The sequence below is a fragment of the Chelonia mydas genome, chromosome 6 (genome assembly GCF_015237465.2).
Source record: "Chelonia mydas isolate rCheMyd1 chromosome 6, rCheMyd1.pri.v2, whole genome shotgun sequence".
Classification (NCBI taxonomy): domain Eukaryota; kingdom Metazoa; phylum Chordata; order Testudines; family Cheloniidae; genus Chelonia; species Chelonia mydas.
The window spans coordinates 68,905,398-68,929,618 of record NC_051246.2 but is presented as its reverse complement, the minus strand read 5'-3'; the positions used below and the strand labels follow the sequence as shown (position 1 = coordinate 68,929,618).

General features: G+C 43.2%; 1 protein-coding gene across 2 annotated transcripts; it reads right to left on the bottom strand.

The window, feature by feature from the left end:
- Positions 1-167: 167 nt before the first annotated feature.
- Positions 168-24,154, bottom strand: DCAF4 (DDB1 and CUL4 associated factor 4). 2 transcript variants are annotated; one of them, XM_037900331.2, is made up of 14 exons: positions 23,988-24,154; positions 22,573-22,690; positions 20,984-21,075; positions 19,922-20,079; positions 18,285-18,367; positions 17,412-17,514; positions 15,885-16,028; positions 15,074-15,123; positions 13,407-13,486; positions 11,233-11,328; positions 11,025-11,122; positions 10,114-10,290; positions 8,587-8,701; positions 168-7,069 (listed from the first exon to the last, which is right to left on the bottom strand). In XM_037900331.2, the coding sequence occupies exons 2-14, from the start codon at positions 22,680-22,682 to the stop codon at positions 6,855-6,857; spliced, it is 1,521 nt and encodes a 506-aa protein (XP_037756259.1). In that variant the 5' UTR covers positions 22,683-22,690; positions 23,988-24,154; the 3' UTR covers positions 168-6,854. The 2 variants fall into 2 exon arrangements, with proteins under 2 accessions (XP_037756259.1, XP_007055800.2); XM_007055738.4 differs by lacking the exon at positions 23,988-24,154 and adding an exon at positions 23,744-23,961.
- Positions 24,155-24,221: the final 67 nt, after the last annotated feature.

The window sequence follows — 24,221 nt, the reverse complement described above, 5'->3', positions numbered from 1 at the left end:
TGTCAGAAACAATTTGGCCCAGATCCTCAAAGATGCTTAGGTACCTTAATTCCTGTTGATTTCAATGGGAGTTAGGCACCTAAACACCTTTCAGGATCTGGAACTTTGGTAGCAATAGATTTGTCCTTTAATAGATTAAAAGGGATTATTGGCTTTTCATTTTGATGGGGGGGGGGAGGGAGGGTCCCCTTTTCCTCTCACTGTTTTACTTTACAAAAAGTGAAAGTAAGGTGGGAGAATTAGATTTGAAAATTTTTCATTGAAAAAAAATTCATGAAAAATTACAGAAATGGGAGAAAATATGTATCAAGGATGGCCAAACTTACTGACCATCTGAGCTGCATACAATAATCTTTGGAAGTTCGAGAGCCAGGCACACCTACCAGGGCTCAGGGCTTTAGCCCTTCAGTGGAGTGGTGTGGCTAGGGTCTTCTGCCCTATGGGGAGGGGGATCTCGGTGCTTCAGCCCCACAGGAGGCACTTGCCAGGGTTTGGGACTTCAGCCCTGCTTCTCCTAAAGGCCCTAGGCCCAGCAGGGGTGCCCCATAGGGCTAAAGCCCCAAGCCCAGGCAGGTACCTCCTGCAGGATTGAAGCCCCTAGTCCCACCACAGGGCAGAAGCCCTGAGGCCCCCCCCCCCCGGAGAGTATGGTAGGTGAAAAATGGGGTGGTGGTGGAGCATGTGGCTCCCAAGCCATGATTTGGCCACCCACGATATATATAGTTTGTAATTTTCCACAAAAGTGGAAAGGTCCTTATTCTTTGCTAATCAGTTTGTGCAGGGCCACAGCCATTGCCACCCAAGTGCTACTGCTAAGGGCTTAAGAAATGAAGATTGCTGAGTAGTTAGCACAAAGTTACAGCAGGTGGAGCTAAAAATGATTGAAAGCATCAGTTTTCAAATGAAATCAAGATGTAAAACAGCTGCCTGGCTTCAGGGAGGAAGCTGCCTGTGAAAGGTACTATTGGGTAGAGCAGGGCAATGCCAATTGTATTTTTTAAAAAAATACTAAAGAAAGGGGAGGGGTCTTGCTTTCCTGCTGTTGCCAAAATCAAATAAACTATTCATTTCAATCCATGTTACATTTTTCAGCAATAGCAAAACACTCAGAGATTTTATTACAGAATGAGAGGGAATCATACCATGCATATGCATATGAAAATTACAATCTTTCCCCCAAACATCTCTGCTTATTACAGAAAGCTATTCTGACTCGTGTATTTTGTTAGTCACCAAGCATAAGTCACATAATGCATTTTGGGACTATTCAAGTTCTTCACAGTGGAAAGACTTCAGCTGAGAGATCTCAGCAATGCCAGAACATAGGAAAATTACTGTAGTCAAGCCTTGCAAATCAACAATTCATGTGACAGGAAGTTAATGTAAGTTAACAACGTGGCAGCTGCCAAAGAGCAAGGTCAGTTATTGTAACTAAGCAATGAAGTGTATTTAGTTTTCTGACTTTTACCATCTGTTAAAATGACCACTACCAGTGTGAACAATTCCCTTACAAAAATCCAAGTATATGCTGTAACAGTAACATCTCCAATGTAATAAATCATTTGATCACTGCATTGAATTACAGATTAAGTCACTAATTAATGTAGTTTATATATTGCATAAATAAAAATGTATCCGAAAGCTCTGCTGTTGCAAAGCTGGGCTTGTAGAATTCAGCTTCCTTTAGAAATCACAGTTTCACTGGAGTTAAATAAGTTCCCCCCCACCCCACTTTTAATTGTAGAAATTTCCTTTGGAAGGCTTAGGAACCTGATTTCTATTACTTCCAAATGGGTGTTAAATTCTTCCATTTCTACTCTGGAAAGCAGTTCTAAAGCATCAGACTGGACTTCTTAATGGGAAGCAGTAGTACCTAAAGGGTGGCTGTCAGAAAAACATCACAACTGTTCATAGCTACAGTGATGATACAACAGTGACAGATAGCGTGGACAGCTGTGGTCTACTGCAGTGGCCCCCAAGCTTTCTTGTGGGAATAGCATATTGCTATTCCCAGAAGACTGTGGTGGGTGCCAAACACCCTGCCGCCGAAATGCTGCCGCAGAGAAGCAGCAGCGGGAAGAAGCGGGAAATACGGCAACGCTTCTCAGCGGCATTTTGGTGGCGGGGTGTCTTGCGGGTGCACAAAAATGCCCCTGCAGGCGCCATGGCGCCCGTGGGCACTGCGTTGGGGACCCCTGGTCTACTGGTTGGAACACAGTCAGGAGAACTGCGGTCTGTCAAACTCGGCTTCTGACTGACTTGCCCACACCTTGAAAACATCACTTAATCTCTCTGTAACGGGAGGATAATAATTTTGTGAAATGCTTTCAAATCTATGGCTGGAAAAGGCGATCTAGAGAAAGTAAATTGTGCTGTTAGCAGATAGGTCTGGATCCTGCAAACACTGATGTAGGTGCTTAACTTTAGGCATAAGAGTAGGCTCATTGACTTCAATCTGACTACTCACACGCTTGAAGTGATGTACATACACAAGTGTTTGCAGGACTCAACCTGAAATGGCACCCGCCCCTGCTAAACAAGAACACCATTTACTCAAAGAGCCATGTTATGAAGTTTTGTTTTTAAAAATTCATTTTCATTAGCAAATCTTTAGTTAAACAGTGGTATTCAAACTAGCCCCTGCAATTGCTCTTACTTTGCAAGACCTACATGTGGAGCAACGAACGAATGTGAAAGGCCAGGAAGCTTAAACTGATGTTGGATTCATTCCTAGGGCACGAATACATTTTCAGCAGGAGATGAGGGCAATCAGCATTTTACAGGATTGGGCCTACGGTTCATAGTCATGAACATAATAGCAGAGCCACTGACGTAAATGAGAGTTTTGTCACTGGCTTTTGTGCAGCCAGGACTTTTCTCCATGGTTCTGTGGTCGTGGGCAGAGAGTGATGGAAAAGCAGCCAGGGAGAAATACTGCAGCAGTTGCACTCAGTAGGAGCAATACCCACCTTGTCATTCCTGTAACTTCTAGTTTTGGGGCTGCCATTTTTCAGTGTTCCCTGTGTGACTTGTGGAGCTCAATGCTAAAAGAGAAATCTCATTCAAGAGCAGAGAGAAGTGACTAATAAGAGGATCGTATGCTGCTTTCAGTACCTCATGGCACACACACTAACATGTTTCATTAAGGTAACAAAGATGGACTCATTCTCTGCTGAAATGAAGCTATAACCATAAGGAGAACAACTGGGTGTCTGTAAGGTTCTTTACTTCAGTAAACCTAGAGGGGCTCTTCTCAGAACTTCTGCTCGATTCCTGTATCCATGCAGTCCCAACCCCCAACAGATGTCAGCTACAGTGCTGTCCGATCATGGCTTGCCTCCGGATTAGGCCCAACTTCTTCCCCTCACTCACTGGGAAACTCTGCTCTTGTTGCTTGGAGCATGTCCATATGCTGGCATTGGATAGCAGCCAGCTGGGAAGGACCCCACCACAAAAGACGTTGAGTTGTGCTTTCTTTGGAGGGTATAGGGAAGCAGGGAGCAAACAATTGCCGCTGGTCCTTTAACAGGGAGGGAGGAAGCAGCTGGAGCCACTGCTGTTTCTAAAGGAAGGGGAAGGAGCAGAGTGACATCTTGAAGCAGACAGAAGAATGAAGCGCCCAGCTATAGGAGGGGAAAGCAGAGGGGATAGCAGTAGCCACAGCCAGCAAAAAGTTAAGTGCAGGTGGTGGGTTTAATTGTGGCTAGGGAGAGAGTATAGACTTGACTGGAGATAGCCTTGATTTATTAATATTACCATAGCACCTAGGAGCCCCAGTCTTGCACCACATTGGGCTAGGTGCTGTACAAACACAAAACACAAAGACGGCCGCTGGCCCAAAGAGCTTACAATCCAAGTACAATACAAAAGATAATGCACAGATACAGACAGACAAGGGAACACAAGGATACAATGAGACGTTGGCCAGCACGATAGGCTGTGGTTTCAGCACATCAGCAGCCTAACTACTGGCAAGTTTTTTGCAGGCATCATGGCAAAGGAGGGTTTCTAAGACCAGCATGAAGTAGCTTTGAGGATGTTTACAGGAAGCCGCTCCAAAGCGTGAGAGGCAGCAGGTAGAAAGCATGAAAGTGCTTGTTTGAAAAGTGGGCAATGGAGATTGGCATGACGACGGGCCAATCAGAGGTGAGCACTAACGGCTCGATAGCAATGAGAGATGATTGGTAGGGGTAGGCATAGACATAGAAAATGAAGGGCCTTGAAAGTGAAGACAAGCAGCTTGTGTTTGATTCAGTCTCAGAACCTATATAAAATAGAATGCAACAGGGAAGGAGGAGCCAGTGTAGAGATGCAAAGAGAGGGGTGACATGGTCAAAGCAACAGGCAAGGAAAAGTATCTTTGCAGCAGCATTCTGAACGGTAATGAGAGGGGCAAGACTGTATTGGTCAAGCCAGAGAGAAGAATGTTTCAGTAATAAGACGCAATATGAAAGCCTGGACAAGAGTTTTATCTGTGTGAATGGATAGAAAAGGTTGTACCTGAGAGGAGATGTGTGGAAAGAATCTGCAGGATTTAGATGTAGGCTGGATATGAAGACCTAGAGAGACTACCTACAGGCCAGAATGACAGGCAGGGTGATGGTGATATCCACGGGAATTGAGAAAGGGAGTAGTGGGAAGGGAAGATTTAGAGTTCTGTTTTAGCCATGTTGAGCTTGAGCTGATCACTAGACTTCCATTAGGCAAATGAAGAGCGTCACTTGAAGTTAAAAGTTTGTGGTTTTGGTAGCATGGCAGTGCAGGTATTTTTCATGAGGGCTAATAGGCTTAGTCCTTGGACAAACAGGTGTTGGGGAAATTTTTAAGCTCTGCTTCTCAGTCTTCCTCATTACGAGTAGATCCCTGTGCAGATATAAAATTTGAATTAGCATCCATCTGCGATCCACAAAAGTGGTCTGTGGATATCTGCGGATTTGCAGGGCTTTACAAATGAGTGAGTGAACAAGCATGCCTTCTGACTAGCAGAGACCGAACCTGAATGACTTCAGGTCCAGTCTGGGCATTTCTTGCTAGACCACAGTCCCTCTGCTGGGACACCAGGGCAGAGGAAGTAGATTATTTTGATATTGGAGTAGCAGGGCACTGGGACCTTTCCTTTCTAGCTGCCTTACCTACTGGCTGCTTCAACACCCAGCTACTGCTGCTCAAAAGAGGTTATTCTAGTGCCTTTAGCCACTGCCTGCACACTTGATCACATCTTGTTCCCCTGCACCCCCAACACTTCCTTTGCACCCCCATCACAAGCTTAATTAGAAGCCTTAGCTAGAGGGACTTTGGCAGGGGGTGGGGATGAATGTGTGTGCAGGGGCTCATCATGAATGCTTAGCTCATGGAAACAGCAGGCACAGCAACTGAGTTTCTTGCAATTTAATGGGCTTTGCCTGAAGGGGAGTGAAGAAAGCACTAGGAAAAAAAACAAGATGCCTTCCTGCCACACTTGTTTTAGCTGGTGTTCCCACATCAATGGTACACAAATATTACAGAATCCGTATCCTATCCAGGATGAGGATCTTGACTAGAGCTGGGAGAACAGTGGGGAAGGGGGTTCTAAATGTACTGCTTTAAATTCAAGAATGAATTTTGATTCAATGGAGTTCATAACCCTGTTTGTTTTGCTTTCTATGAATGTTCAAGCAGCTCAGGGGATACTAGCAGAAATGCCTGTACAAAAGACATTTTTAACTTCAAAATACTCCAAACACCAATTCTCAATTGAACAGTAGATGGTAACAGTCACCATTTGTACCAAGTTGTACTGGATATGGAAATCACTTACCCAGTCCAACTGAAAAACAGAAACAAACAATCTAAATGACTTAAGGATATAACCAAACAAAGCATGAATTGCAAACTGCAAATATTCTCAACAAACAGCCACAAGCAGGCCAAGAATTAGTAACTGGAGGAATTAGCCTAGTTGTTTGTTCTGTAAAGTTAATTTGAGAATTTTTCAGTCCGTATGCAAAAACATTACAAACAGGGAAGACCTCTATGTATATTATTCACTGGCATTTGTCCAGACACAATACTCCCACTAAGTGACTTTTTTTCCAGTAAAGGAAGCATTCTCCTTAATGTTTCACTGTTCTAGCAGGGACAGAGTTTTGTGTTTCAGCAATAAGTGGTGGTGTGGATAAGAAATCTGAAGACAAAGATCCAATGGCATAGAAAAGAGGGGACAGCATGCTGTGTTGGGAGAATGCAGAGAGCATCAGAGAAAGGGGATGGGGAGTAGAAAGAGGGGGGCTCAGAGAGGCAAAGTGGCTAGGCCTAGAAAGACACTACACAAAATATCAGTGAGTATGGAGCCCTGTGGGATGAAGAGAACTCCGTATATTAAATACATTCACTGTAATCTCTGAGGTTGCTTGTGTTCCTGGAAGCCTGACTGTTCCAGTTTTAACGAAATTTCTGTCAGGTATTAGAGAGCAGCCTTACTTCCTGGTCTGTCTGGGGTGCTCTCCATTACCTTTTCATTTATCTCCCTTATTGGAGAGACAGTAGAACAGTTAGCTTTTTCTATGCAACTTTTGCCAATGAGTTTCAGCTACTCGCTGAAAGTCAGATCCCACAAATGATCCTTCCTTCCAAACTCACAGCTGAATTAAAAAAACCTGTTCTCTGTATGAGCAGTTCATCACTTTTATTTACAACTGCCTGGTAGTTTTAGAGCAGATACAGTAGAAATTTGCTGAACCTGCTGGGCAAAGTTCAAAACTCCACACACAGAGCAGGCACACAACTTGAGTCAGTGCAATGGTGACAATAAGAGGCCACACTTAACAGCTGTCTCTTGAGACACCCAGGGGGGCTGGAAGATCTGTATCCCTGGTCTAGGGACAACATGGATTATCTGAGTTGTAGGAGAAGTGGTAGAGATCCTGCTTGACTGCCATGAGCAGGCCAGGAACTCCTCGGCTGCCTCCGAGTCTTGAAGAGAACACCACACTGGGGATGGAGTCCCTGGATGATGGGTGTGGAGAGGGAATCATTCTGAGCAGATGGGCATCTTGGAGACCCCAAATTCTTGTGTAGCAATCCTGACCAACTGGGGAGGAAAAAAGCACTACAAATCAGGACAAGGAAATGCTTCCACACAAATGATCATAACCAGCTTTGAAAAATTCTGATCCCAGAAGAGAAAAAGGGTATTTAACACACTAACAAAAGAACCATTGCCCATCTCCATCCATGCATGGAAAAAACCCTGAGCTCCTCCAAAAAGGAAGAACATGACTCAGATATTTTACTCTACATAGGGTGGGATGGATAAAAATAACTGTAGGCAAGAGCTCAAACAAAATCAGGCAACACAGAGCTTAATATGTCACTATCCAAAGCAGTATCCCAATTGCTAGGTTCTTTATTATCCGTCATAATGAGAAAAAAAAAGAAGCTCTTATCATAATTGTGCTGCTTACAGAGAATTCAAGAAAATGCGAACAAATTCAGGAATATCTTGGTGTTTCTATACCCCCTGTAAAGGGGTTCCCTTCACCGCAACAGCACCTCCTGGTGGCCAGGCATAGTGTATCAGCTGTCATTTGGTGTGGCACCCCCTAACGACATGCGCTCTGTCACGACAGCGGTGCGTCTTCCCGTAACCCAGCCCTCTGGCCAGGTCACAATATTTATGTCTGCCCCTTTTGGGGTAACAGAGTACAACCAAACTGTAGTCCAATTACCTTATTGCAGCCTTCCTTCTGTCTCTGGGCTCTGTTGTCCTTAAATCCCTTACTGCAGGTGGTTTCACCCTACCTTTCTCGGTGGCTAGTAGGGGAACCCAGGCCCTCCCTCTACTATGGGCTCAAACCCAGAGACCTTGTAAGCTGGCAGCCAAGGCCTACTCCCTCAGACTCTTTGCTGCCTCCCTAGACTGCTTCCTACCTCTTCTATCCCCCCACAGAGTGACTGCTGGCTCTCTCCCTGCACCCCCTTTCTGCCACAAACTTCCTAGCATTATAATCACAACCCAGCCCTTCCTCAGTGGGGTTTCATTATCAATTAAGCCTGGCTCTCTCTCTTGCAGGTGCTGAGAAGTATCTTAACTGACTTCTCAGGCCCACATTAATCCCTTCAGAACCTATGTGGGGGTACACATCCCATCACATGCCCCTTCATCCTACTGTTTCCTTTGGATATCAAAGAAAAGACCCAATATACTCCTGTTATTTAATATGACTTACCAGGATGTCTATCCTTCCATGTAAAATAATTACCCTTTTTATGGCCTCATGAAGAGGTTTAGCACTGTTTTCCTTTACTTCTAAATCAAACACTGGCCACTTTCGCTCCCATTTTGTCTTCCAATGTCTTTCCTAACTTCTAACGGAGAAATCCTACTGGCTGGAGCATATCTTTTGAAACCCAGAGGACCATCCTCATAATTAAAATGCATCCAAATAATTTTTGTTTTGAGTTACGCACTTGTGGTTTATTATTCTGTTCCCAAAGCCAGAAAGGAATGAATGCCCACGTAATTTCCAATAGCCTCTCTCTACAAATGCCCCACATACCTGGGTGTAGAGAACCAAACATACACGCACTACAGAAAAGCTGACACACCTGCTGTGACAAGCCCTTCCTCCTCATTTATTTGCAGAGGGAGAGTAGCATATTCGTTATGATGGCCCTCGTACTGTTTCACACACTTCACTGCTCTCAGATCCCATAGCTTTATCTGCAAGTGGAAATGGTAATAGAAGAGAGGACATTTTAGTGAAGCGGGGCAATTTTTGACAGTTTTTGCTGGTGATAGGGAGAGAAAGGAGCAGACACCCAAAGTTTTACAAGCTTCCAAGTGAATTCCTTCAGTTTTGGAATTACCACCTAGCTACAAGTGGACACCATTATTTGAAGCACTGGTTTAGGATACTGCCTGTGAGAAACCACTTATAGAAAGGCTCGTTCCATTTGTTTTACTGCAGGCAACTTGTCTAGTGGATTGAGCAAAGGACTGAGTTTTAATTTTGCTCTGCCACAGAATAGTTGGGTGGCCTTGGGGAAGTCACTCCACCCCCCATCTTGGGTCAGGGAATCCCAGTAGAATTCCAAGTTCTTGAGTGAGCGTGTTGTGGCTACTCCAGTTGTGGAAGTAGATAAAGGGAATTTGGATGCAAGCCTCTATATTGAGCAGGAGTCAGGCTAACTCTAGCTTTAATAACGCGAGATTTGTAGAAGCGGGGATAGTGCGAAGTGAGTGGAAAACAACTGTGAAAGAGGCTGTTGTGACCTTGTATTAGATAAGACTAGAATGCAGACTATAAGAGAAATGGTAAGAAAAATAAGAGATCATGAAGGAATATGTATAAACAATCTGCAGTTGTTGCTTATTATTGTCTGTAATAAAGGTATAAATACTTGCTCTAATTGTTTATCTGGGAGAGACCTGCATAGGTGGGGGAAACCCTGTGTCCTAGTGCACTCTCTCCCTCTGTTGCAATTGCTTGAGGTAATAAAGTGTATCTGATTTGCTGCACCCAACCTGAGAGTGAGAACTGTGTTTTTCTCCAACACAGCGCTCCGTGCTTATGCACCAGTTGGAGAAGACAAAGGCCATGTCTAAACTAGCAAGCTTATAGCAGCACAGCTGTTTTGGTGCAGCTGAGCTGCTGTACAATCACTCATGTAGCTGCTCTATGCCGATGGAAGAGAGCTCTCCCGTGGACATAATTAAACCACTTCCAATGAGCAGTGGTAGTATGTCGGCAAGAGAGTGTCTCCCACTGACGTAGCGCTGACCACACCAGCGCTTCTGTCGGTGTAACATATATTGCTCAGAGGGGTGTTTTTTCACGCCTCAGAGTGACAAAGGTTATACCAACAAAAGTGCTTGTGTAGACATAGCCAAACTCCAAGTATCTCAGAAACAGGAGTAAAGAGCGGAGAATACACACATCTGCAAACCATTCACACCTTCCTTCTGACCAATCAGTGAGCTGGAAAGCTTTGAGAGATTGGGTAGGGGACAAAGAAGAACTAACACACTTCCTAAAGACAGTGGCATCCTCTTTCAGGTCTGGGGTGGGACCCTGGCAATGGCCAATAGAACATATGAGACACTATCTAGCTTTCCATAAAAAGAAACTCTACCTTTCCAGCCATGTCCGCTGCCATAAGATAGTACTCAGCTTGGAGAAGGCGAACAGATGTGACTGCTGAGTCATGGAAAAGACGGACAGCTTTCCAGCTGTGACCCCTCCGGCTGCGCTGACGAATGTCAATGCTGAAAACCTCCCCTGAACGGCAGCCATTGTACAGCACTGGAGTCTAGACGAACCAGAACATGCAAGGCGATGAGTTTTGTAACATTTAACAGTATCAAACAGGTTTCTCTAGTCAGTTGTTGTGGCCACTTTCGTAGGAAGGGTTCAAGATACCCCTTTACTGTAGTGCCAGAATAATATCACCGTACATGGAGGATGACAAGAACCAGAATTGCATAGTCATGTTGTAAAACATTGCAACCAACTTAGGACTTTCATTCTGCTTTCAAATATTTAGCAGTAAAAAAGCAATGGAAACTTGGTCTTGTGGTTAGATCAGGGGAAGGGGAGTTGAGTCTCCTAAGTTCTAGTTCCACCTTTGCAACTAACTTTGACTGAGCAAGTCATTTAACCTCTCTGTCCTTACTTTCCCTATCTGTAAAATGGGAACAATACTGATACTTAGTGTGTGTGAAGTGCTTTAAGATGCACTATGACTGCAAAGCCTTATTATAATTCCTTTCATTTGTTGTTTCACTTTCTTTTTAATCTTTTTCTATTTAGCAAAATTGATTCCCCCCCAACCCACCCCACATTTCCAATGGAGCTTGAAATCAGTGTAGCTTATTTTTGTTGCTTTTCCATGGTCAGCCACATCATCAAGTGTCAACTTCATTACTGAGCAGCTACTGAATCCACCACAAAAAGTAGTCACAGTGAGTACAGGGCTGCTGGTTCCACAAAATCAGCAATGCGTAACATATCCCTAAGAAATCAAAGACCCATGTCCCTTTCTACCTGGGTGGCAAACTGTTGTGCCAGTACATCACTGCTTGTTCCAAATGTCTGCCGGTGACCAGTCATTGCATTGGTTACAAGGACTCGCCGCATCAGACCTAAGAAAGACAAAACAAACACATGGCCATCATTTGGGCAATACAGCTTGGAGGCAATGATGGTGCAAATCTTTCCTCTTGAGAAGTAGTACAAATACACTCCTGCTTACCTGTGCTGAAGCAGTTATCAGCCTGGGGGTTCAGGCACCAAGCACAGGACCAGGCAGTGGAGATCTTGAAGCTGCACAGCATTCCAGGCTGATCTCCTAAGGGTGGCAACAGGGACGAGAACAAACTGTGAAGCCCTCAGGCACCACAAGGAGATGTGGGAGGAAGCTTCAAGTTAACTGTGCCCCTAGAAAATTTCACCAGGCCGCCGTACCTCTTACAACTTTCAGGGTTTCTGCTTCCAGTGCACTAAACCACCCAATTACAGGCCTGCTGCTACCCACCCTGTTCTTCTGGAAACAAAAGGTTGCTCCACCAGATGCTTGAGTGATTGCCAAAGAACACTGCCATGAGAACTACTCTGTAGTCATAGGCATGACTCTGGGGGAAGGAAGGGAAGACTGAAAGAAATAGCTACATAATGCACCCACATTCTCAAGGTTTATAAAAACTGGGTACACACAGTGCTTTAATACAACTGCATTGGAACAAGGACACCATTTCGCCTTCCCCAAGAGCCAAAGCCTATCTATGCCCCTGCCTCTCCCCTTGATGGAGAATTCATGAGGATTTTCAGAAAGTAGCACGTTGGGCACTGAAATTATGTTTATGTGGGGGGAAGGAATGGGGGAGAAGTGAGGAAGGGTCTTGTTTGGACAAACACAGCTTTGAACATGCTACACTGCCCCCCCCATCTGCTGAATGAGCAAAGTTTAACTATATAGCAACAAGCGAGATTTGTATTGTGTTCCCTCAACTCCCAACCCAGTTCAAAACCAACCCACTGACAGTTCCTAAGTTTTCAGTTTTTATTCACTTCACACAAGTATGTTAAGACCAAGCCCTCAGCTTGGGGTTAGAGATGACACTGTAGGTGTCTTATGTATCTGAAGGCAGTGATTTCCAAAATTACCTTAGAACAGTGGTCCACAAACTGTGGGGCGTGACCCCTCTAAGGGGGCACAGTGGGGCCAGCCACCACAGGAGGCAGGGAGGGAGCACTAACCAGCCCCCCTCTGCCCCCTGCTTGAATCTGGCCCTGCCCTCTACCGCAGCTGCAGCTCAGGTGCTGGCTGCAGCCCCGTTCCTGGCCACAGCTCCAGCCTCAGCCCCCGACCATGGCTCCTGACCACGGTTCAGGGTGTGTGTCTGCACGTGGAGAGGTTCCATTATGGGTAAGGGAGGGGCATAATGGAAAAAGTTTGGGGACCACTGCCCTAGAACTACTTTTGTCATACTGGTAAAGCATCCTGCAGTCTTCAAACAGCAACCCTTCCTGTTAGCACTAACTCTGTGACTGTTTGTTTTTAAAAAGCCTCTGGAAATAACTCCTGTATTTTCACCCCATCAAGGTGCTTTACATGTTTGTCTTCATCAGACACTTCTTTGGTGTAAATTTAACAGTGGCCAAACTTGCACAGGACACAAAAATTAGAGATGTAGCAAAATTACACAATGACACTACAAAGAGACCTGGAGAGAGCAGCATAGTGAGGACTTAAGTCAACTAAGGGAGATTCCACCCTTATGAAAAGGAACAGCACAAATACAACATAGGGGAATGTAGCCAAACACATCAAATTAAAGCCAATTTATTTTAACCATCTCTCTTTAATATTCATATGTTTTCATGTGATTGAACACTATACACAGTGCCTGTCATGGGCTGGGAGATCAGTACTGGGAGAGGAGCAGAGGGACTTACAAGAGGACTGCCATCTCAAATAGTCCCATCAATAAACGTATGTGAACAATTACTGTGGGCAAAGGTCATACCTGGGAGAACAACTGTGCACTGGTTCACTCCATTTGAAAGGACCAGATAGCCCAAAAGGTGCTCACTCAAACTATTTATCTACCCAGGTTCTATGTATTAAGGGAGGCCAAATAACTTACATAGGGAAAATTCCAAATAAATATTTACTTTATAGGTGAGTACATTTTCTGCCAAGTACCATACAGTTAATATCTGATGCCATAAGCTATCCTTGTTAACTAGTTCCTAAAGTTATTACTATCCAAATCAGTTCTTGGGCTTCATTACACAGTGTTAATATTCATTCTTGTGACACTTACAAAACCACTCGAAGTATTAGAGAATGAAAATACAGAAGTCATCCCTCATTTAGGCCCTGTTCAGACTACAGCTTCTAACCAGAACAGAAAGGTATTCTACCTGGGTTAGAGTTGCTGAATAAGGATGCTGGAAGCAGACTGGCACAGCCTGGAGTTTCTGCAATCCCCATGAGGCACAACTTGCTGGAGGCTGTTAAAGAAAACCAAGATTTCTCCCAGAAGTGGCACATGTTGCATAAAATTACTCGGGGGGGGAGGAGAGACTGGTACACATAATATTCTGCCCTTCAACAGTGCCTCTTAGATTAACTTTAAAGTGATTTACAGTCAGTAATGAATTAAGCCTCATCACACCCTTCTCTCATAGGAATTAGAGGACAAGATCTGTAATTCTATGATTCTAATTTTAATATTTAACGTTACCCAACAGGGAAGGAGAGTGGGAGGAATAATAAAACCTTTCCTGGTCTTTCCAGTCATAAAATAATATCATCCACATCTAGAACTTTGGAGAGTGAAGACATAAAAAATAACCTTTTACCAACTACTTTGGGTCTGTCTTCCCCAGTGCATACATTTTTTTAAAATTGGGTTGTATCACATTGCCCTCTGGAGGTAGTAACAGGTATGGGCAGGATTTAAACTTATTTTTCCAGATCAGTGTGATGGAATTATGATCAGATAGATGGGGGAGAGTGAAAACTCCAGGCCTGCTGCAGTGCACGTCTGCAACATGACTCTGAAAAGTCCTCTTCCTCTCCCTGTAGTATGACCATGACACTCTGCTCCCTCACTCTATCCACTGGCTTCTTGACATTGTCTGAATCATTTTTTTGAACTCTTTGTTCTCCCTTTCAAGGGTCTTCAGAATCCAACACTTGCCTACATCTCCCCTTGTTTGCTAATACTCCAGCACACACCCTTTGTCTGCCAACAATCTCACTTCCATGCTCCTTTCACATTCTCCCATTTGTGTCCCTGCACCTTCCACGCAAGCCTCCGTCAGTACAGATGCACATCTTTTGTGTAAGCATTCTGCCACTAATCTCTAATCAGACATTCCCCATTGCCAATCCCAAACCTGACACCCTGATGGGTTCACAAAAGAAAAAAACACTTTTTCTACCCCAGCCCATTATTTTGTCATTTCTGCTATTTCCTCCCTATACCCAAAAGTGATTTGATGTAATTTATTCATTGTGTTAACTCTGAAGGTTAGGTTGTAAGATCCTTGTCTTTTGCCTTACTATATATCTGAATGCTGCCATGTGTACTTATGACTTAACAGCATACTTTCTTTCAACTTTAGGGCTTCTCTGGTTATTTTCCAGTGAACCATTAAGCCCTTTTGAGACCGGTACTTGGGATTTCTTGTTGATAAGTGGCTGTCAGTCAACCCGGGGAACTCTTTGCTAGAGGATGTTGTGAAGGCCAAGACTATAACAGGGTTCAAAACAGAACTAGATAGTTCCTGGAAGATAGGTCCATCAATGTCTATTAGCCAGGATGGGCAGGCATGGTGTCCCAAGCCTCTGTTTGCCAGAGGCTGGGAATGGGTGACAGGGGACAGATCACTTGACGATTACCTGTTCTGTTCATTTCCTCTGAAACACCTGGCATTGGCCACTGTCGGAAGACAGGATACTGGGCTAGATGGACCTTTGGTCTGACCCAGTGTGGCCATTCTTATGTTCTGTTTTGTGAAGCAATTTGTTGTCTAGTGGAAGCAAGCCTGAAGCTTTATTTATTTATTTTAAAAAAGGATATAAAACGTGAGAATCTTGATGAGTCAGCGATGCCCAGCACACAGAATTCACCTACAAACAAAAGCAAGACAGACCAATACTTGCTGTCTCCTGTTTAATTCAGGAAAGTGAATTTTCAAACATTCCACATAAGTCTGAAAAACTGAGCACACACCCTTAGTATACTGGAGAATGCCAAGAACATCCTGGAAAAAGACTAGTGATGACTAGCCCAATAAAGAGAGACAGGCATTTCAGCCTCTTGCTAACACTTGCATGAAGTAGAAAAAGGTCAGCACCCAAAAAAAACCTCCCCAAACCTGGATGGGTCCATTCAGCACATCTCTTAATTAAGACAGGTCTTCTCCATGGAACTGGGCACCTACAGGTTGTCGTATTTTGTCCTAAAAGTTCTTCCCATTCAAAGAGAGGCATGGATATTTTGTTTTGTTTTGTTTTTTGTTTTTTTTCTGTCTTAAGAAGAAACAGAGCAAACAAATCAGCAGTAGAATTAATCCCTCAAAGCCTCTCTTTTCAAGTGATGCCAAGAGTAATTCTGTGGTAATATACTGCTCATGAAAGGTACTGGACTGACTGCTTTGTAACACCGTTCTCCAAAACCAATTCAGGAGTATCAGGGCTCAGGTCTCTGTGGATTCTACATTTACTCAATCCCTTATTGCTGGATTCTTCCATTCTCTCTTCCTTCCCCCTGCCCTGCCCTTCCCTCCCCCCTTCCTCATTTCCACTCACACATCCCATGTTACAACATTTTGAGAGTTCCAGAACAGAAGGAAATCCTTCTGGATGAGGAGCCAGTGGAAGAATGGTACCTTGCGGTTTGTGAAGTAGAGGTTGTCATACATCTCCACCGTGAGAGAGTCCTTCCCTAAGCCACTGAGGTTGATGATACCATATTTACATCCTCCATGCTCTACATCATTCACAGTGAATATCCGCTCACAAGCTGTGTCTGCCTGCAAAAAAAGTGCATCACTATGGGCAATTAAACTAGACCTGGCTTTAGGTTGTCTGCTTGGGTCCCCAATGAGAAATCTATTAACTGTGCTTTCCCACCACCACCTGATTGCAGTTCAGCACCACAGACACTGCATGTGTGTGGCCATCTGCATTCTAGAGAAATTCACTAGAAAAACATTTAAGATACACCATTTTCCACTTCAACACCTGACAATAATGAACGCTGTCTCTTATTGGCTGAGTTCTGGGATGGCACTGTGGACAGATCTTGCTGTCATGGGGAACCATAATCAGTAAGTACAGGCTCCAGCATATAAATGGGGCTCCGCATAAAGAATTTTCATTCAGTGTAAATGTAGACTTTTCTGTCATTTGAAAGCCTCCTTCCCCTACTGGATCAGATTGGTGCCCTTGCAATCAAAGTGCTGGTCCTGAGTTCCAGATTTTTCTCTCATTTAAACCAGTGGAAATTTTCAGTACCCCCACTGGCTTCAACAGCTTTCACTTACATGGACCAGATCAGCAGAGAGCTTCCAAGGCAGCCTCTGTAAGATGTCTGCCCATAAAAGCTGCTTCACACCACAGCACCAGTCATAGCAGGAGCCATGGAGTAGGGGTAAGTTCAGGGCTTCTCAGCCTGCTTCTCCTCACTCCCATCTACATAGCCAGGACTCAGTGTGGGTGAGCTTCCCAGGTAGCCTCTGCTATCAGAAGTTCTCCCCCAACCCACAAAACCCCCCTTCAGATCCAGAGACTCGTGATGTCGCTCTTAACATCTACACAGACTTTTTGGACTATAAAATCTGCTCTATTCACAGACTTAACTCTTTCACCCCCATTCACTCCATCAATCTCATTCTTTTCCCTTTCTCCTCCCTCCCTTGTTATACTCCATTACCCACCAACCTCTCCTCCTCTCTCATCAGCAGAGCTTGCCAATTATCTTCATGACCTTTCCTCCCACCCTTCACCTGGCTCTGTCTTTGCAGACTGTAAGCTCTTCAGGCTAGGTGTTAAGAAAGCACCCAGCACATTTTGGGCACTACTACAATATAAATAATATGTAATTGAGAGCAATATTTGACACAAGGATTTATTCATTCCACCAAAAGAGTGAAAAAGAGTCAGTGCAGACTGCTTAAAGGAGAATGGTCACAAGGAAAAGACAACATATTCATGCCTGGCTAGCCCCAGAGCTCCCCAAGTCTGGAATACCTTCTGTATGGGAGGAGAAACTGCCAATACAATCTGCTACAAAGAAAAGCACTTCCCAGTGTATATAACCTATGTGTTGGGTCATTACAAATCCCAGAGCTCACAAGAAAATAACTACAGCCAAGTGCTCTCTAGCCTTAAAAATTGAAGTGCCCATAACATACCACTATTAGTTTAAAATTGTTGGTTCCAGTAACTGAGGAATCTGGGCTCCGAATCTCTACCTTCCTCCTTTGCATGCAGTTCACCTTTAATTCGTGGACCAATCTATAAACGAAAACATGTTTAACTATGCGGATATTTAATGCCAATGAAAGGAATTCCGGGTAAAAGGCATCGAGATGCTTCTTTATCTCAGCAGGTTAGGCAACAGGTAAACAGCCCAGGGAGCTGGCGGGTTGCAGCCCCACCAACGTATAGCACGAGCAACCTTCAGACCCCAAGACTCATGAGGTCACCAATAAATAATCTTTGGGGCCCCCCATCTGTATGTACACCAGCCTTGTCACACCACTGCAATTTCCCAATCAGCTTCAACAGCAGAAGACAGGTTGCTGGCATCTGCTGACACACTGTCTACAGTAGCGCTCTCACTTGGACCACTGAAGCCACACAAGTTAAGGAAAAGAGAAATTTCCTGTAGACTAGGTCCGTTAAAGTGTATTTACATAAGGGAAAACTCCACAATATGCTTATAAAGTGCAGGAGAGTATATGTTAAGGATGGGAAATTTCACACTCAAACTATTCAAAACCTGATGATCAGAAAATATTTTCTTGCATCTGAATTCTTGTCATTTTAGGGAAGACTTGCTGAGCCATTCTGTAGGCACGTGCAGTATAAAATGTAATGGAAAAGCTGCACAGAAAACAACGGGATGTCTTGAGAAAAAGGCAGTGTAGACTTTTGTATCTATTACTGATGCTTCCCCAGCTCTGTCCCTTACTGGAACAACAAGGTACGCTACGAGATTAATGGCAAAGAAACGTTAGCAGTAGGACTTTATAGAGTGAAAAAGGGATTTGAAATGATCTTACCTGCAATAATTGGTGGAGCTGAGTAACCCTAACTGCCTCTTGCGTAAGACAAGTGATGAGTTCAATCCAGCTCTGGATGTTTTCTATTAAAAAAGAACAAATGAAAGCGTGCAGTTATGTGTTGCATAGGATCAAAAGCAGCCCATGGTCCCTTCATGTCTGGGATATTTGGGGAACAATTTATCCCTAAGCCCTTGTATTTACAAGCTGTTTTTCAAAGAAGAACAAAGCACTTCCCATCTTTTTTTTTTTTTTTAAAAAAAAGTCAAAATATGCATTCTGAGGTAGAAAACAAATTAGAAAAGTCTCTGGCTGCTTCCAAACACAAAACTAACTGAATGCCCTTCAGTTTACTGAATTCCACATAGTTATCCAATTTTTGCTTAATACTATGTGACTATCTCATCTTGAGGTTCGAAATACATGAACCATTTTCACTACAAAATAATGTCTCAAGTTCTTATCTTAAATCAAAAACTCTGAAATACAATATGGCCACCTACTGCTGCCATAGAAACTTTAGCTTTGGCATTTCCTTTTTTATTTTAACTGTGCAACCTTAATGTTGCAATAACCGAGCTTTTCCATTTGTCATTTTACAGTTGGGCTGAATACTTTCAGTGCTCATGAAAGCAAAAGACTGAACAGTAGACAGAGCTGGGGCAAGGCAAAGCATACCAGGTTTTTACAATCCATTTTGTAGTCTGAACATAGACTGAAAGTCACTTTTTAATCAAATAGGTAGCTGGGGACTGACTTTCAGTGGCGCTGAGCACCCACAGCTCCCATTGAGATTAATAGGACCTGCAAGTGCACAGCGCCTGTGAAAACTAGCCCACTGATGTAGTCACTTTTTTAATGGAGGCATCGGTAGGCATAGCGAAGAAAGCATATCCTGCCCCAAATGATAGTATTTACTCTCTCTGAGAATTCATTTGTTCTGAAAACTTAAAAATGAATCAGTTAAAGAATTAAAATTAAACTAAAAATGTGCTCTTTAAGAAGTTTCGCACCTTGTGTCAGATTTTTTTTTTTGCCCCATGATCTCAGTAACATGACACCATAGAAACATCAAACTTCCCATAACTTACTAAAATCTTGTCCTCAAGCTACATCTGAATAAGTGTTAAGGATTAATCATCATTTTTCTTGTTATTCTTCATAGAAGTTTTTTTCAGCAGATGCTAAAGGACACAATGTTCTACTATAAAGAATTCTACAACAACTGGAAAAAATGACTACTAATCCTTTAAAAAAAAATGCATAGGCATGAGGTTTTAGTGAGTTTTATCAGTGAACTGTTTGAAGACTCTGTGACAGGGAAGAGTTAAGGTTTTAAGTTTAACCTTAACTGTGAATTTCCTGACTTTATCATACTTGGTTTTGAGATAATTACCTCATCCCTGTACTGTATTTTACCCTAAATTACTGATTATGTAGTCTCAACCATAACTCCATCTTAACATAGCTTTTGTTGGGGGTATGGACAAATGTTTGAACATCTGACCTTGAACAGCAAGCATTAGAGGCGATTATACCAAAGTTGAAACTGGAGGGTTTTATAACCTGTAGCCCATCCTGGTGTCTTGGGTCACAGCACAGTAAAGTTTAAATGACATTTCAGAGACATGACCCACCTTCTTTTGCTTTTCCTCCTCTTCTAACAGCTTCAGTCTCTTGCACTCCATCTCCTTGTACTGGAGGCTCTCTTTGGTGAGAGGGTTGTAGTTATTATGCCCAGGGAGCAGTCGGAAATAGCGGTTCTTTTCAGGGTCATAGTAAAATCCTGGTAGTTCTATAAAGAGCATTTACCAAACAAAATCAGATTGAGAACAAACTTTTTCTATTGTCCTTTGACCTCACCCAATTCCAGAGTAGCAGACAAGAGACCGCCACTTTGGGGATTCCAAGTCAAAAAGAACATGGAAACTTCTGCTTCCAGACTGGCAGGTCACAAATGGGGAGAGGTATTGATTACATTAATGGCCACCTCAGCAAAAGCCAGACCATGCTCCTACTATCTGCAGAAAAAAATGTCATTACAGGGATAGAGGGAGACCAGCAGTAATGGAGATTAAATTCAGCAAATAGAAATGGGGAAACACAGGGAAAGGTGCTCCAGAACAAAGACATGGCCATTCTTCTTGAACATAAATGAGTCACACTGCTGACAAAAAATTTTTTTTTATGATATCCCAAACACCAAGAACAATGGACAACTGATCATTGACCTAACATAAAAGCAGCAGTCCCTTTCCCCAGGACAAACACCCTTTCCTAATTACACTTCCCAAATCAAACGCTTAGATACCTACAATCCATGAGACATTTCAATTGTGGACTGGGCTGGCTCACTCAGGGTACGTCTACACAGCAAAGAAAAACCCGCAACTGGCCCGTGCCACCCGACTTGGGCTCACGGGGCTTTGGCTGTAGGGCTGTTTCATTGCTGTGTAGACTTCTGGGCTCAGATTGGAGCCCGAGCTCTGGGCTCCTCCCATCCTACAGGGGTGTGTTGTATTGTTACATTTTCTTTGTCTATTTAACATAACTCTTTCAATAACGTAACTTTTAGAAGATCTCTGCCTTGATGGCTATGGATATTAGAGAGGCGAAGTAAACTATGACAGGATCGTCTGTCTTCATGCACCCAATGTTTAGGTGCTGATTTTTGGCCCCTGAACACAATGGTCCCTTACCAGGTACTGGAGAGCTATGACATACTTCAGAAGAGGATCCACTGTTGCTGGTGTCTGCATTCAGTGAGTTCCATGGTTCCTCTTGTTCACACCTAACAATAATGCACTGTTATGTTCAGCTTGCAAAACTGTCTTAAATTTATTAGCCCAGACGCAAGATCTCCTCACACACCTTTTCTATGAAGATTATTCTAATGAAAAAGCTATTTTGCTTTGCTAAAAACAATGATTTTCCCTAGGTGAGTAGAATTTGGTAAGGCTGTTAAGTACATTGTGTATACACAGCATATGTACACAGAATGAACACACAATGTGAAAATAGTAATATTTCATTTTCATCTTCAAGGTATTGTATAAACATTAAAAGGTCACCATCATCTTAAAATCTAGTCAATTTTACCTGAAACTACTTTTAATGGGCTTTTTTAGTACAACTGCCCTGAGTTTTCTTGTCAATTTTTGTGATTTGCTCTCTTCCTGCCTCCATGTTGTTATGTAAAAGATCCACACAAATAACAGGGGAAAACACTGTCTCTACAGTGAAACTGACACCATGGGTGAAACCCTGGTCCTGCTGAAGTCAGTGTGAGTTCTGTCTTCAATGGGGTCAGGATTTCACCCAAAGTGTTTTGAAATGCACAAAGTAAACAAACTGAAGAGATCAGAGAAAATTACTTCTTTATTTCAATTACAGTGAGCTTAGCTATTTCTTGCAATAACAGTAGGTATAAGACTTTAAAAACAGAAGTAAGCTATTCTAAGTTGACGAGGTCCATACTTTAGGTTGAATTTCCCTGGGTTATTTTCTTAAGATTCTATTTAAAATTACATGCATAATGTGTTACTAATTCTCAGTGTTTCTGTTCATACCAAGCTCTGTAATGGATCTTATATCCTGTCATTCTGAAAGCAGTAGGTCAAGTTGGTTTAGAGGCTGCATGATTTAGTGTTCTGAGAACAGGATTAGGAGCAAGGAACTTCTTAGTTCTAATCCTGGCTCCACCCACTGGCTTTCTGTGTGGGATTGAACTAGTTACTTAAAGGACAACAATTAACACACAAAAAATCACTTCAATCTGAAACCCTTTTTTAAACCTGTTTCCCCCATATAGTCGGAGTGAGGGTCCAAATCCTGCAAACACTTAAACATATGTATAACTTTCCATGTGAGTAGTCCCAATAAAATCAATGGTCCACAATGTTTTCAGAATTAAAGCCTTAGTCAGTTTCCCCTACTATTTGTGTGAGTATCTCATAGCAACAGGGGAGAGAAAAAAATTTAATGCCACAAAAAATTATCAGAAAGACTCACAAAGGCAGGTGTAATATCTAAACTACTTTTTATTGTAAAAAATGGGCTAGATTTCAAGATAACAGAATCCCTATAAACTTTATCTCAGTTTCCCAATCTGTAAAAAACGGGAAATAATATGTACCTATTTTACAGTAAACATTAACAAAACAAATTAAGAAATACAAAAAACAAAAACAAACAAAAAAAACCCAAACCCCCAACCTTCCTTCCCCCAAACTACCTTTGTGAAAGGTCCTAAAATCTACAGCTAAAGTATTAAACTGTGTACACTTGCCTTTCAGTAAAGCTACAGTGGTTGTGTCTTCTGTAGTAGTTGGGATGGTAGGTTTGTCTGCGACTGCTCCACCCCTCCTTTTCTTTACCTCTCCAATTGTTTCTCTTCATGCCCGTCACTAAAACATACAGATACATATACAATCAGAATTTCCGTTCCAATTGTCTGGAAGGGTTCAACACACAGGGTATTCTCTTAATACATCATTTTCCTCATATTTCAAATTTGTCTTGACCCACTGCTGGTCAAAACTAAAGAGACAGTGAAGTGAAGGAAGAAACTTATTTTAGGATGAACACAGAGAGAATACAAAGGCCACATACTTGTAATATAAGTAGAGAAAGAACAACAGCTTGAATAATTTAAAAATGAGATTGGACTAAATACTGGAGACAATATAGTATGCAATAATCCTTATTTGGCCCACAGGAGAGCAATATAATGACGTAATATATGTTTTCCTCTAATTTCTATGTATGTTTATGTATGAATGCCCCGGTACCTAGAATTTCTATGGCCCAAATTCAAGCCTGGTGTAAAAAACTGTAAATCAATGGAAATACGCTTGCTAACATCAGGGCTGAATTTGGCTCTATGGAGACGATATGATGGCAGCAATAATATTCTTCCCTGCCAAAGTAAAAATTGCGGTGAGTTGAGTGCAGTGCTTTAGATTATAACATCACATGCTTTTTTGGGTGTCAAGTCTCTTTCTGTAAGGAATTAAGATATCAGATTGATGGAAGAAGAAATATCAGTTTTACAAAAACGACTTATTTGCCTGAGTTTTAGTTAACTTTTGGATGACCTATTTGTTAAAGCTTGGGTTATACTGAATATTTTTTTAAATGATAAATTCTGGTTATCTACATGAATATAATACCTGTTTTGTTTTTGAGTATTTTACTCTTGCAGCATGATGACAGAGATGACATTTACATCACAGTAACAATACACATAACACCCAGCAATTCACAATCAGGAGCGGTGTCCCATTATGCTAGGTGATGCATGGACACCTACAACAATATGGTCACTACAGGGTTTCATGAACAACTCCCCCCACCGCCCCATGCCCAATAACATGAGTCAGGCTACAGTGCTTGCTGGATTTCCTGAACACAGAGCAGCCAGGTGACGGGCTGTGCTTTTTTATCTGCTCTTCACCAACCTGCTTCTGAGAATCTCCCTCCTGTACCTTCATGACGTGCACAGCTGAACTGCTGAGGACCAGGTCCCTGCTGAACTGAGACTCCCCCCCCCGCCAGTAGCCCCAGAGGAGTCAGGGCCCTGACCACGTGCCCCCTGCCCGGGGTCCCCACCCACGGCCCCAGGGCTTGCTGCCTAGCGGAATCATGCAGGAGCGAGGCCCGCACGGGATGGGGGAGCCCGGCTCCCGCCCGTCAGAAACCCACCTCTCTGGGCCTACCGCTCCCGGCCGCCACACGTGAAAACGGCCCCGCCTCCTGCACTCGGTCCCGCCTCCTTGCCGCTCCCAGCCCGCTCACTGGTTCAACTGTCGCTTGTTGTAGGCTTCTGATTGGTTCTTAACAGTATCTATCATATGACATACTGTTTGCCCTGCCAGGAGAGCAAAGGGTCAGGCCTCAGGTGATCACTCGCTGAGGCTGGGGGGGGTCACGTCACGT

Excerpts from the sequence above, each read along its gene's own strand:
- DCAF4 (XM_037900331.2), bottom strand. The coding sequence starts at position 22,682 with ATGAAGAGAAACAATTGGAGAGGTAAAGAAAAGGAGGGGTGGAGCAGT. Across the intron at positions 16,029-17,411 it reads ACAATTTTAAACTAATAGTG|GCAGACACAGCTTGTGAGCG; the intron begins GTATGTTATGGG and ends CTTTTTTTGCAG. Across the intron at positions 11,123-11,232 it reads TGATAACTGCTTCAGCACAG|GTCTGATGCGGCGAGTCCTT; the intron begins GTAAGCAGGAGT and ends TGTCTTTCTTAG.